The sequence below is a fragment of the Achroia grisella genome, unplaced genomic scaffold, assembly GCF_030625045.1.
Source record: "Achroia grisella isolate CSIRO2021 unplaced genomic scaffold, CSIRO_AGI_Agris_v1 utg628, whole genome shotgun sequence".
Classification (NCBI taxonomy): Eukaryota; Metazoa; Arthropoda; class Insecta; order Lepidoptera; family Pyralidae; genus Achroia; species Achroia grisella.
Genome location: NW_026712968.1, coordinates 956,271 through 971,937, shown reverse-complemented (window position 1 = coordinate 971,937; position 15,667 = coordinate 956,271). Strand labels below are relative to the sequence as shown.

General features: G+C 33.5%; 1 protein-coding gene across 1 annotated transcript; it reads left to right on the top strand.

The window, feature by feature from the left end:
• The first annotated feature begins 1,720 nt into the window (after nucleotides 1-1,720).
• Nucleotides 1,721-13,302, top strand: LOC131849020 (cytochrome P450 307a1). Its single transcript, XM_059198996.1, has 2 exons — nucleotides 1,721-2,141; nucleotides 11,959-13,302. The coding sequence occupies exons 1-2, from the start codon at nucleotides 1,772-1,774 to the stop codon at nucleotides 13,194-13,196; spliced, it is 1,608 nt and encodes a 535-aa protein (XP_059054979.1). The 5' UTR covers nucleotides 1,721-1,771; the 3' UTR covers nucleotides 13,197-13,302.
• The last annotated feature ends 2,365 nt before the right edge of the window (nucleotides 13,303-15,667 follow it).

Sequence of the window (15,667 nt, the reverse complement as noted above, 5' to 3'; positions counted from 1 at the left end):
ATACACAGAAAACACTCAGATCAATACGAACAATCATACTCAATACAAATGTTTGTACCGTGCGAGGAATCGAACCCGCGACCATCGGACGTAAAGCGGTATGCTAAACCGCTAGACCACCGAGGTCGTCGTAAAAATATAAAGTGCGAATATAGTGCATAGTCCATAAGAGTGTTTCCCAACCTTTTTTTAAGCTTTTTTACAATTCTTAGATGCGGTAGATTGAAAAAAAAGTGATGACTATTCAAAACTGCTTCAATATAAGTTTATTCGAATAAATGATTTTCTATTCTATTCTTATCCTCCCTGCTGGACCTCCGAGGTTGTCAGATATTTAATCTTATTTTGTTACTCAACCAGTTGATTGTGTTTTTATTTTTTGTCTCTAATGAATTAGTGCTAGTTAGTAGTTTGTATTCACACGTTTCAACTTAAAAATGTAAAGTTACAACGATTATTTAAAAGAGCAACACGCAAGTCTCTTGTTCGTTCTTCTTGTGACGAGATAGCTTTCCGAATGAGCGACAGATTAAAAAATGTGTATGACTATTCAAAAGTACTTCTATTTAAGTTATTTTTAAATAAAGCATATTCTATTCAAATTGTCTTAGTACTTAAATACAGCAAAAATATATATTGTAAATACCACAAAGTAATTGATTAATAAATATCTTTATTATAAGTTATAATAAATTCTTTATTCTAAAGAAATTTCGAGAAATTATCTAAAGGGCATAATATTAATAAATAATTGTAGCAATGAGGTTTACTTATATAGAGTTTGTAACAACTCGTCTGTGTACCTCAGTTTCACCTATTTCAGCCTCCAAGCAGCTTGCTTTGTAAGATGTTTCAGTTGTAGGGTGCAGATTAGGCAGTGAAATTACAGGGTACAGAGGCATGACACCGCATTTCTCTAGATTCACATCAACTATATTCTGTGTAAATTCATTAAGAATTAACTGGTATATTTTCCATAGAGACTGCGTAGGTTTTAACTTTACAGATCGGGGGGAAGGGAACTGTCAGTCAGATATGTCATGGTAACAAAATAGAGGCAAAGGAACAAAGCGATGTAAACAAGATTTCTAGCAAAGATCGCCATTGACAAATTGAGCATAGAGTAAGAGGAAGCATAGAGAATACAATCGATCAATCGACCAAACTTGCGTCTCTTACTGCAGAGTAATATGGAGGTTATTAGTAATCTGGATTAATAACCCTAAAATTGCTAGTAATGTTAGCTCAGCTATGTCAGATTGACCCATGCGGTTCCCCCTGAAACCATCGTGATAAATTCCTGGTGAATTTATCACGATGTGCTAACTGACCTGACCTCATGCTCATCTTATCATCCTCCATTAGACCCATCAGCGTAAGCCGTTAGAAAAGGCGGGTGCACCATTCCATTATCATCCATAAAAAAAACCTTACAGATTTCATTGTAAATATTACAATTACAAACATGTTCTCCCCTCCTCTCCTTAATAAATAAATAAATAAATGATTGATGAAAACAGCGTCCAGAAAAAGTTAAGTTTACGCCGTGGAAATCGATCATCTCAATGCCGGTTCACTACCAAATAAACTTTAAACCGAACCATTAAGGTTTCATTTCCAATGCGTGAATTTAATGAAAACGCGCTGAATACAAAACAAAGTATGGAAATGCAAGCCTATAAAAATACAGCGCGCTTCGCCCACCCTGCAGTGCCGGCGGACCGCCAATAAAGAGACACTCGTATTAAAAATTTCTTTTTAGAAACATAATATGAGTGCCATAATCCTTGTGCTGGTAGCCATTTTGGCTTACAATTTCTTCTCAAGGAAAGCCGTCACGTGGAGGAGTTCGAAATTCAAAAATGACAAGCCAGTATTCAAAACCGCGCCCGGCCCGATTCCTTTGCCCGTCGTTGGCAGCTTGCATTTGCTTGGAAAAAAAGAATCTCCTTTCCAAGTATTTACGGAGCTGGCTAAAAATTATGGCGACATATTTAGCATTAAGTTAGGCAGTACACCATGTTTGGTTGTGAACAATTTGGAGTTGATACGCGAAGTTTTGAATCAGAACGGAAAATTCTTCGGTGGTCGCCCCGACTTCATGCGGTTTCACAAGCTCTTCGACGGCGACAGAAACAATTGTGAGTGTTCTTTTTTAAATTACAATTTTAGAATTCCATTCCATATTTTTTTTTATTTTAAAGAGACTTTCTTCGTTTAAAATTGTCTAAGATGAAAAATTTGGCTCAAAAAACAGAGAACCATAGTCATTGAGAAAGCAAACTCTACGTTTTATCTAAGACACTAGGGTCCTTCCTCACTAGAATTTATAGTCAAGAGTCTTAATTTTAGAATTCTATTTAACTTTTCTAAAACTTGTTCAAATTTAAATTAAAACAAAGAAAACTACTAAAACAATTACTAAACTTAATAATTAAATAATTAAACGATTTAATAAAATTGAAAACAATACAAAAATTGGGCTAATATATCATAAAATAGCAATAATATCTCGCTATATAGGCCACACCGTTAACACTTCCTACATAAAAATAAATGTATAACATTTACGAATATTTTATTAGATACTTTTTAATTTGAAATCAACTTTAAAATATTACAGTTATAGTCGGTTATCTAGTGTATAGAATTGGAGGATACTGTCGTATCTAAATATATTAAAATAGACTTTAATATCTTAGATTTAAAATATATTATAAATATTTTTATAGATAAGCCTCAGTTTAATAACGAAGCTCACAGAGTAATTAATTATAGATAGAAGTTACGACCACAATTAACATTAGGTACTTTTTATACTAACTGACCGCGCCGTGACTTCATACATCACACTTACTTGACATTTATCATTGTATTTCGCCCAGTTTACATAACATATTTTTAAATTATAGTTTTTGTGTTATTTTTTTTTTATTCTTTATTGCACTTTAAAAGAGTGTACAAGAGGCGAGCTTAATGCCATATGGCATTCTCTACCAGCCAACCTTTGGGTAGAACTAGAAAGCGTTGTAGGGCAGTAATGGCAAAAATTTGTGATATTAATACTATAATAAATAATTAGGCAAACAAAATCTATGTACATATATAATTTATGTTATATAAATATAATATATACTTTAAATATTCATATATATATATATATAAATTATACAGAATAAATACATATTCTCATGTATAAGCTATATTATTGTAAAGTTTCATTACAAACCGTTTAGTAGTTTTTGCGTGAAAGAGTAACAAACATCCATCAATACATCATCCATACTAACTTTCGCGTTTATAATATTAGAAATATTGTAGTGCTCTAAAGAATGTTAAAAATTTATTCTATATATAATAATAATCTGTAATGCGTGCGTAAATAAATAAAATAAATAAATAAGACTGATTTGCTTATTTTAATGACGATTTCCAGACGAGCATGCATGGCAATAATAGTTCATGCAGCATTTCATTTAATGTTAGACATAGACCTAATAAAAAATAAACAACCTAATAAAAAAAAAACATAGACACCTAGGTTCACAATGTATATAAACTTGCTTTAAAAAAAAAGAAAAAAATACAATTCAGTTTACCAGTTCTCCTCAATAGAATCTGTATGCTAAATTGGACGGTATGGAAAAAAAAATACAAAAAATGTGACGGTCGTAACTGACTAAAATGTCCTATATGAATAAATGATTCTTGATTACGTTCATAAGCGGCTCAAATGTCCTACATGAATAAATCATTTTAGAATTTATTCATTTCAAAGCTTTTAAAATTAACCTCAGTCAATAATTGCTGACAAGTTTGCCGTAATACAAAATTGGTTACACTGTTTCTTACAAAATATTTAGTTAACATTGCTAGCAAACCAAATGGTTGGCTAGCGGTTGAAATCGACCGTAATAAAAAATAGAAAAAGATATTTGAACGAAGTCATAACTTTTAAACTAAATACCCAAAGACATTAACAATCACATCCAAACGCACACACAGACATACACACACACAAACACACACACACTTAATCTTTATTTTAATTAATAAATTACCTTATAATATTAAATTTTATATCGATACTATATTGGAACTGACTGTCCTAAAATCAACTAAATATAAATATGTGAACATAATCTGGCCGCTGCGGTACAAGCTATGCTTAGTGCAGATACCGTTGTAAATAAACACAACTGACCACTTTGTTTAACTGTCATAGGTTAAGTTAAGATCTATATTTGTAAAGTTGTGTCTCATGTGAAGTGTCTTTCTTGAAAAAAATAAATATTATTATTAAACAAAAGAGTATAAGCGTGTGTGTAAAATACATGCTATTGTTAGTAGCTTTTTTAATATGTAGCGTATTTTTTAAGCATAATATTTAAAAATATTAGTATTCTGCACTGGGTCTGTTCAAGTATTACGTAAGCAGATTTATCACAATTATTTACCCCTCATCCCCCGTTGTCAGCAAAAGTAAGCAAAGCTCTTACCCCTCCCCCCATGCTTACGTAAACATTTTTCAATTAATGTATTGTTTTACTTTAACAAAGACAATGTGAGGGTTGCCATTCGTGTAAAAAAGTAAATTACGACCGATGACGTAATCATCATACAGACTCCCCCACCCCCATGTCATCCAAAATAAGCAAAGAAAATACCCCCCGCCCCCCTATAGTGCTTACGTAATACTTGAACGGCCCCACTGTATATATAGACTATTTGGGTCTGTGGTTAATAATAATAAAATCATAAAAAAAAAAACTGCTAGCCGACCCCGCGAACTCTGTTCTAGAAATTATTATTTTTTACTATTTTCCTACATTTTATTACCGTTTAAACCTTCCCTGGATTTCCACGATTATTTCAAGATTAAAATTATTCTAATCGGTTCAGCCGTTTTCGAGTTTTAGCGAGACTAATGAACAGCAATTCATTTTTATTTATATATACTAGCTGACCCGCGCGACTTCGTCTGCATCACACTTATATATATTATATATATATATATATATGTATATGTATATATCGCCAAATTTACATAATATCTTTTTAATTTATAGCCTATATGTTATTATTAAGTAAAAACTTTCATCCACTATTTTATTTCACCCTTTAGGGGTAAAATTTTTACAAACTTTGAATGGCATATTTTATTATTTTATCAACAGCCTCAAAAATAAGTTACAAACTCTTAGCTTCAAAAATGACGATTCTTCCATACAATCTTTCATCCCCACTTTCAACCTCTTACAACCCTTTTTTCGCATTCAAAAGTACGTCCTTTCTCAGGGTCTAGACTATCTGTGTATCAAATTTCATTTAAATCTGTTCAGTGGTTTTGACGTGAAATCGAGACAGACAGACAGAGTTACTTTTGCATTTATAATATTAGTAAGGATATATATAGATAAGTGTGCGAAATTTCTTATACCTCCGTCCGCGCCATTTTACGTAAAAAGGGTACAAAGTTTTTGCATTTCTCTCACGCCACACTTACAAGCACAGACTACGGTCAGTAGCCTCACAAGCAAATAATGCTTCAATTTACTCTGTGCGCAATTAAATAATATATCGCCAAATACAATAATATATTAAGTAAAAAATTTCTAATTTGGAATAACCACTTTAAGTCATCATACTTAGAGTCTAATTTCAAAAAATAAAATTTTTGAGTTTGTGCAGTTTTATATGATATGTTGAAATAATGTAGCACCCACCTAATCAATAATGTATTAAGTCAAAAATTTTAAATTTGGAATAACCACTTTAAGTCATCATACTTAGAGTCTAATTTCAAAAAATTAAATTTTTGATTTTGTGCAGTTTTATATGATATGTTGAAATAATGTAGCACCCACCTAATCAATAATGTATTAAGTCAAAAATTTTAAATTTGGAAAATCCACTGTGTTTTGTAACTTTAAAATTGATATTTGAGTTTAGTCTTGTTAAAATAGTATAATAATGTATTAAGTCAACATTTTGAAATTTGGAAAATATACTCTACGGTTTTTACTTTCGAGTCTAATTTCAAATATTTGAATTGTTGAGTTAGTTCAGTTTTATATGATATGTCGAAATAATATAGCACCCACCAAATACAATAATGTATTAACTCAAAAATGTTAATTTCGAAAATCCACTCTATAATATTAAATTCAAAGTCTAAATTCATAAAATTTAATTTTTGTGTTAGTTCAGTTTTGGTGTGATATGAGTATGTTCAATAATGTAGGTCCCATTTTTGTTTTCTTTTTTGTATACCCTCCGTCCGTAATTGAAACTTAACCTATTTTTTTTTAATATTACACATCCTTACAATACAACTTTATATATAGACTTATTTACTACTAGCTGTTCCCGCGAATTCGTCTGCGTGGAATTTATATTATTTTTCTAAAATAAAAGTAGCCTAATTACTCCTTATTACATCAGCTACCTGCCAAAAAAAGTCCCGTCAAAATCAGTCCAGCCATTTCAGAGATTACCCGGAACAAACAGACAGACAGAAAAAAAATGTTATTTTGGTGTGTGGACCGTATTTATATTCATATGCATGTAGTAAAAATCGGATATTTTGAATATTGCAATCAGACACTCCAATTTTATTTTTATATGTATAATTTATTACACAAATTATAATCTGGTAATATAACGATCGATCCTTCATCCAATTCAAACGGAGATCGAAATTACGAGGTTCGAACCTCTAGGCATTGCCCTCAGACTGGCGTCGTATCCGTCAGGCGGGAGTTGTCCTTCAGCCGCTCCATAAGTCCTTCCTTTGGTTTAGAGTGCCATCTGCACTCGCCCCCTAACGTCCGGTGAAGCTGTAAAGGCCAGCTGCGGCCAACAGCATTAGAGTAGTCCGAAAAAAAGTCTGGTCGGTTCTAAGATGCTCGAATGCGACTAATAAACAAACGGACAAATAAACTTTCCTATAAATAATATTAAAACGAATGTTTCGCACGGGCATCCGATACAAGGCAGTTGTTATAAATTGCTTAGTCTCAACTTTGGAATTTTAATGATTTAATAAAAAGTTCATATGACCCAGTAACCTAGAAGTGTGGGCTATGATCTATTGTCTATGCCTGTAATTAAATATGGCCGACTAGTGACAACAGTGGGTCAAAGATAAACAAGTATAATATTACAAAAACAAACCTTTTGTTAATATTGTAATAAATTTGTTAATTATTAATTGGGACTAGATGTGGCCGCGATTTCATCCGCCTGCCTGATAATGTACATACACCAAAATAACAGTTTTTACAATTTTGGTCTGTCTGTTTGTTCCGTCTAATCTCTGAAATGGCTGGACCGATATTGACGGGACTTTTTTTGCCAGATAACTGATGTAATAAAGAGTAACTTAGGCTAGTTTTCTTTTAGAAAACTGCCTTTATTTTAGAACAAAAAAGTTAAATTCCACGCGGACGTAATCGCGAGTGCAGCTAGTAGTATATACTCTGTGTAGTTTTTTTTTTTATGGATGATAATGGAATGGTGCACCCGCCGCGCTAACGGTTTACGCTGGCGGGGCACCAGTGGGGGATGATAAGATGAACATGAGGTCAGGTTAGTTAGCCCATCGTGACAACCTCACCACGAACTTATCACGATTGTTTCCAGGGAGAACCGCGTGGAGGTCAACCTGACATGGTACATTGCTAGTAATGGGGTCATGAGTCCACATTACTAACAATCTCCTTTCCCCCTACTCTGTGTAGTTGATAGAGTCGCGTAGAGATAGTGTGAAACGCAAATTAGTTCTTTTTTTTAATACAGTACAGTTGTATAGTCCATATATAGGCTATATAACATCACGCTGTCACAAATAGGAGCGGAGCTGCAGTGAATAAATATTGCATGACACAAACGATGTTTCTCGAGTCATCGATAGATATATAAATTGTAAATTTATATCTCTAGCTGTTCCGGCGATTTCAGCTGAGTGAAATTTATACGCTACTAGCTACTCGCCGCGGCTTCGCACGGGTGTACTGTATTACTCTACTAGTACTTACTTTACTAGTACTTATACGCTACTAGTCCACTAGTCTACTAGTACTTATACGCTACTACCTGCTCGCCGCGGCTTCGCACGGGTGTACTGTATTACTCTAGAATCACTCTATCTATTAAAAAGTACCGCGTCAAAATCTGTTGCGTAGTTTTAAAGATTTAAGCATGGGTACATAACGTATTAGGGACGGACCGACAGCGACAGAAACTTTGTTTTATACTATACGGGCTACTCGCCCTAGCTTCGCCCGGGTGTACATGTATTATACATATAAACCTACCTCTTGAATCACTATTAAAAAAAACCGCTTCAATATCCGTTGCGTAGTTTTAAAGATTTAAGCATACATAGGGACGGACAGACAGCGACAGCGACTTTATTTTATAGTATGTAATGATGACTAGCTGTTCCCGCGATTTTACCTGCCTGAAATTTATACGTATCTGTTAATTTGATGTAAGTAATGTAGCTGACATTACTGTAAAGTTCCATCAAAATGCGTGCGGTTGTTTTTGCGTGTAAATGTAACAAACATCCATCCATACTCAGAAACTTTCGCGTTTATAATATTAAATTGATTACGATTAAATTGATTAATTATAAATATTTAACCTAAATAAATATAAAAAATAATTCATAATTAACATTCATCTAAATGCATTACGGTCGGAAAAGTGCATAATCGCCATTTCCTTTGCCAAATTTAATATTGAAACATTATACTCGACATATTAATATCATTTCCTATATTAATTTTAGCTTAGCACTTGTAATTTGATGTATGTTTGTTTCTTAATGCAATGGCAAATTATATTACTCCAGGGCTGTCCAAACTAATTACGATCACGGCCCATTTTTTAATTCTTATTAGAGACATCCGTCGTAGAGACTCGCCCGCTCCTCCGATCGATCAGTTCGAAGTTTCAGACGAAAATACGACGTTTCTACCCCCGTCCGATCGATTCCCCGTTCAATTCAAACGGGGATCGAAATTACGACGGCCTGAGCAGAAGTTCGAACCCCTAGCGGTGCCCTCAGACTGGCGTCGTATCGGTCAGGCGGGAGTTGTCCTTCAGCCGCTTCATAAGTCCTTCCTTTGGTTTGTAGTGCCATCTGCACTAGCTCTCTATCGTCCGATGTAGCAATATTTGCTTTGAGATGACAGGAACCTCAGTCTATGTGCCTGTTGTGGAAATCTTGGGAATCTTACTGTAGTCTGAAGGCACCTCTAGGAATTTAGGTCTTGATTTAGACCGTTGTAATTTTGATCTCCGTTTGAATTGGACGGGGGATCGATCAGAAAGCGTATTCATAGTGTGATTGTTTGCATCGGTCTGGGTGATTTGTATGTATATTTTTTAAGTATTTACAAATAATCTCAATATTTGTATCACTGCATTAGTACCCATAACACGAGCTCTGCTTAGCTTGGGACTATATGATCCTGTGTGAATTGACCAGGGTTATTATTATTGTTTTCCAATCTAATCCAGAATACGCCGCAATATAATTCTAGTATTATATAATAAATATAAAATGTTGGGACACTTTTATGAAAACATTATTGAGGGAAAAATAGAAGGAAATGGAGAGAATTGACCAAGGCACAGCTACATCAAGCAAATTAAAGACAGAATTGGAGTCATGTCGTAACAACTTTTAGAGAGAGGCAGAGATTAAATAATCTTTGTGACATTGACAAGTAGATAGATGGATGGACGGAACTGACGTAGCTGGAGTTTGGAGCGAAAAGTTTGGAGTATTTATTATTATAAAAACAAATAAGAGATGGTAATTGTGAATATTCTAGGCATCGGGGCATGGGACAATTGAGGGATGAATGGAAGAGAAAAACATTACGCCGACCCCAAATAAATGGGATAAGGAAGAAGCAGATGATGATAATGATGATGATTGTGATGGGTATGGGACACAGTCACCTAGATACATCAAAATAATCATTGCATTTAATAATGTCTAGTAAGACAAATTCAATATTGTCTACTAAGAGCATGATGGAAGATCGAGGAAAGTGGAAAGAGCTCCACCGACAAGAGGTTCTCTCTTAAATTATGAATGAAAGACCAAATATAAGCTGCGGCTCGCATTGGTGTTGCGGGCCGTGATTTAAACAGCTCTGATGTCACATATCTACGTAATTACGTGTACATTACCTAAAAACTCGCATTAAACGTGTATCTAAATATACGCCATTAAGTGGGACGCAATATCTATATATATATATATATAAATGAATTGCTGTTAGTTAGTCTCGCTAAAACTCGAGAACGGCCGAATCAATTTGGCAAATTTTAGTCTTGAAATATACGTAAAAGTCTAGAAGTTAAACGGCGATAAAATATGAAGAAATTTCATGGAGAATAGTAAAAAGAACAATTTTATTTTTCCAATTTTCTGAACGTAGCGCAGTGTGCGTTCTGAAATTTATTGCGTAACTAAACTTCAAAACTCATTTGATTCTAAAAGAGGTTAGTCGTGACTCTGACTACCCCGTCTAAAATGACAGTCGTGATGTTTATTTGTTTTTTAAAAGCTTATATGATAGAAATGGAAATTACTAGAACATAATTAACATTGATAAATAGTTACCCACTTAATAGAGCATGAAGGTATAAAAAGAAGCCTATTACAAGATCACGATACAATGCACAAGCATAAGTTACTAGCTGACCCGGCCAACGTTGTTTTGCCATATTTAAAAATAGAGGTTGATGGTAAAAGAGTGAAAAATTAGGGATGTATGTATTTTTAATACCGAATCTTAAAATAATAAAAAAAAATATTCCAAAATGTAACATACAGTTTTGAAGTCGGCCAGTTTTATCACGTAGGGGATATTAAAAAGCAGATATTATAAGTAGCATTAGAGTAGTCCTAAAAAAAAAGGATTCATTGTCAACTGTGGTCGTGGTGGTGAACGCAACACTTGATATGTCCACATTTCGCTCGGTATATTTGTATACAACGCGGCAGGGGGCGAGCCTATCGCCGCGCCGTCTAGGAATAATTTTTAGTTTTATATGTAATTTTTCTTTTACCTAATTTAATCGTCAAATACTAAGTCTAAATTCGTCATGACGAAAAATCCTGATTATTATATAGTATATATATAGTAACCATCAAAACAAATAAACAAAATCGTATTAGAAAATATAACAAAATACATTTCACTTTATAACCTCTTCGTATTTTCCGCCATTTTTTTACTATAAATAATGTTCTAAATTTAAATATGGTTATTTTTAAGATTTTTGTTTTTATCATCTATTAATTGATGTAACATTATGACAAACTCTTTGTTAACTGTACAATGTTTCCCGCCATTTTTCATCATAAATATGATTCTAAATTTAAATATTGTCATTCTTAAGACGCTTGTTTTTATCGTTTATAAATTGATGTAACATTCTAACAACATCTTTGTTGACTTTACATTTCCCGCCATTTTTTTCACCATAAATATGGTTCTAAATTTAAATATGGTAAGTCCTTAGACGCTTGTTTTTATCGTCTATTGAGTGATGTGTCATTATACATTCACATATTAAAACTGAATGTGCATTAAGGCGCAAGACGGGCGCTTGCGTGCGTGAATATTTTATCTGCAGAATTTATTATCTGTGTAAATTTAGACCGATTATGCTCTTGGCTTCGTGTTACTTTTAATATTGTATAATTTAAGTACTATTTAACATTCAATTAAATTACATTTATTGTTTAAAAATAATTTATATTGTGTTTTAAATAGTCATCTAAAAACACATTTAAAGTCTGCAACACGTACATGATACCCCGTGTTTCAGGCTACGGTTACTGTTTACCATTAACTGGATCGTAGGCTTGTCATTCAGTCGCTCTATGGTTCCAAAAACTTAAAAAAACTATTTCTTTGTCCACAGCTTTGGCCCTATGTGACTGGTCTAATCTCCAACTAAGGCGTCGCAACCTTGCAAGACGGCATTGCGGTCCCAAACAGCACACCGACAGCTACGCAAAGATCGGAACCGTCGCTACATTCGAGTCTATCGAACTAATCCAAACTTTAAAGTCCATCACTAGAACCTCCGACAGCAGCATTAACTTGAAGCCTATCCTCATGTCTACAGCTATGAACATGTTCTCCCATTACATGTGCAGTGTCAGATTTGACGAGAACGATCCCGAATTCAGGAAAATCGTAGACCACTTCGATGAGATCTTCTGGGAAATAAACCAGGGGTATGCCGTCGATTTCTTGCCGTGGCTCGCGCCTTTTTACAAGAAACACATGGAAAAATTGTCCAGTTGGTCTCACGATATCAGATCCTTCATTTTATCCAGAATTGTTGAACAGAGGGAGCTCAATTTGGATGTGGACGTCCCCGAAAAAGATTTCTTGGATGGACTGTTAAGGGTTCTACATGACGATCCGACAGTTGATAGAAATACTATTATATTTATGCTCGAAGATTTCCTGGGCGGTCATTCTTCTGTTGGTAACCTTGTTATGCTCTGTCTGGCAGCTGTGGCGAGAGATCCTGACGTCGGTAAGAGAATTCGGTCGGAAATCGACGGATTCATTAAAGGGAAACGCGCTATAGGACTATCTGATAGAAGTAACCTTCCATATACAGAAGCAACTATTCTAGAATGTTTAAGATACGCATCATCACCTATTGTACCTCATGTGGCCACGGAGAACGCAGCAGTAGCCGGTTATGGCGTCGAGAAAGGTACTGTAGTATTTATCAACAATTACGAATTAAATACATCAGAACAATACTGGGAGAAACCGGATAAATTTGATCCTTCGAGATTTTTAGAGAAGAGTAAGGTGCGGGTACGAAGAAATTCTCAATGCGACTCCGGTATGGAATCAGACGGTGAAAGAAACGGGCCCATAGACAAAGCTACTGAGACAGAAAAGGAGGTTACATCAGTTAAAAGGAATATACCACACTTCCTGCCGTTTAGTATCGGAAAAAGGACGTGTATAGGTCAAACATTAGTTACGACAATGAGTTTTGTTATGTTCGCGAATATAATGCAAGAGTTTGAGGTAGCGGCTGAAAATTTAGATGATTTAAGACAAAAGCCAGCATGTGTAGCTTTACCCAAAGACACATTTAATTTATATCTCGTCCCACGGAAACACTGACTGTAATTATTCTCACATTTTAGGTATAGACTCTCGAGATCAGTGTCATATTAATTTGTTTTTTTTTTTACGCTAACCACAGATTAAATATTAGGTTACAAATGAGGTTATATAGAAAAAATATTTGGTCTATAGTTCTTTAAAATTTTTATTATGTTTTCATAAATTTTGTAATGTTTTTAATCAACCTTTTTAGTGACATTTAGGGAATGAAATAGACGTGGCTTGACTCGAGGGAGACGCTCAAAATATTTATTTATTTTTCGAAATAATGACGGATTAGGTTATGTAAACGAATCCCAGTGTAACGCAAAAATGTTAATATAATTATCTCTATAAAAAAAAATGTGCCACGCATTGCCATTTTATTTAAAAGATAAATATTTTTAAATATAGAACACATTACTAACGACTGCATTTTGTTTGGCGGATTATCGATTTAATTTTAACTTTACGCATTTTATTGACTTCCTTTATGGTGGCCTATTTTTTTTAAATACGCCCCAAGTCAAAGGAGTCTAATATAAACGTTTTTAATTAGGATTTTGAGAATTACCTACTGAATGCATTTATATAGTGTAGACATACTTTCTCATTATAATAGTCTGTTATATGTAGTTATTTCATTTGTAGAGTCTTAATAAATTTGCTGTTTGTATAAAGAATTCTGTATATTCTCTTGTCCGTATGTTAGTGATAGTTTTTTTTAGAATTTACATACACCTCCGAATAGGGGTTCATTAATAAATTACGTTACACAAATTTCATAATTTTTGACCACTCTACCCGTTCTTGTGAGGGTCCACCTCCCCATAGTGTGGCGTCATATTTTGCAATTTTATTTTAGTAAACAAATAAAACAAAGCAAGTTATACCTTAAACTTATACAGATAAAGTTGAAAGTCTTTTGTCACAAAATGTCAAATATTGCAACATCAGCATAAACAAATGACGTAATTTATGAATGGCCCATAGATAATTTAGAAGTATATTTACCATGTATTAAATATCCTCATTTTCATTAAAACAGTAGCATTAATCTATAATAAACCATACTGCTTTGTATTTAAAATTTAATTCAGTAATTCAATTTATGCGTTTTCATCACTGGCTGTTGTATGTAATGTAATTTGTAATGGTGGTTCTGAATTCCATTTTTAAAATCGTACTAGGTACATAGATTAATAAATCGAATCTTGTAGGTTATACATTTGGCGGGAAATGACTTGAACCAAACCATAGACTATTTCTTTATTTTAAAACATTGACAAACAATAAGACAATAAATTTCATAGTAAATTATTTTGTTTTATAAATTTCTATATAAGACAAGACGATGTTAAAATCATGCTCAAGTTATTTTCCGATGAACTTATTTGACATTTTAATAACTTTTTAATGACATTTTAGTTTTTTTTTTAATCAAATGTAAACATTATTCTTTGTATAACGTGTCTAGTATTTTAAAAGAGTATTTAGTAAATGTTGTTGTTAATTCTTCTTTATAACAGAATTTTTGTTAATTTCCTGTCATTTTGTTTTGTTCATGGAATAATGTGTTGAGTAATAGCGTAGTACAATTGTGATCGTTTAGTTTGTAGATGCTGAGTTACAGATGTTGTATTATTGAAATTATAGTAATTATTATGCAATGAAATTTGATTTTTATTTATTTCCCAAATATTGTAAAGTGCAGTTAGCACATTAAAACATATTATTCTGACCCTTAAATAAATGTGATAATAATAATAACCTCAGGACAATTCACACAGCGCCATCTAGACCCAAGTTAAGCTAGCTAAAGCTTCTGTTATGGGTACTAGACAACTGATACAAATACAGAGATATTTTTTTTCGTAAATACATGCATATTATACATAGAAAACATACAGACCGATATAAACAATCATACTCATGAATACAAATATTTATGCCGTGCGAGGAATCGAACCTGTTACCATCGGAAGTAAGGCAATGTGCTAAACTGCTAAACCATTATTCATACACTCTCTGAAGGTATACTTCAGAGATGAAATGAACTTGTAGTGAATGTTCTACATGTTATTCTAGAAATAGATCTATCTATGCACCAAATTTCATTCGAATCCGTATAGTAATTTCTATTTATAAGAGTAATAAACATCATATCGTAATAGACATCCATCTATCCTTCGAAACTATTTTTTATGTAATCGGAATTACAGTAAAAATACTTACTTACATAAAGCTGACCACTTGGTGGTAAGTGGTAACCGTCGCCTATATACATGAACAGTATTACGGACATCACGTTATCATATAACACCCGTGATCCTAATGCGTTGTTATACCCTAGGACTTCGATGTCACGCCTCTTATCCTGTAATTTCACTGCCTAAACTGCACCCTACAACCGAAACATCTTACAAAGCAAGCTGCTTGGCGGCTGAAATACGTAAGACTGAGGTATACACGCAGACGAGTTTGTAGTG

Bases quoted from the DNA above. Each gene is read 5' to 3' on its own strand.
- LOC131849020 (XM_059198996.1), top strand. From the start codon at position 1,772: ATGAGTGCCATAATCCTTGTGCTGGTAGCCATTTTGGCTTACAATTTC. The intron at 2,142-11,958 runs GTGAGTGTTCTT...CTTTGTCCACAG, and splicing joins CGACGGCGACAGAAACAATT to CTTTGGCCCTATGTGACTGG.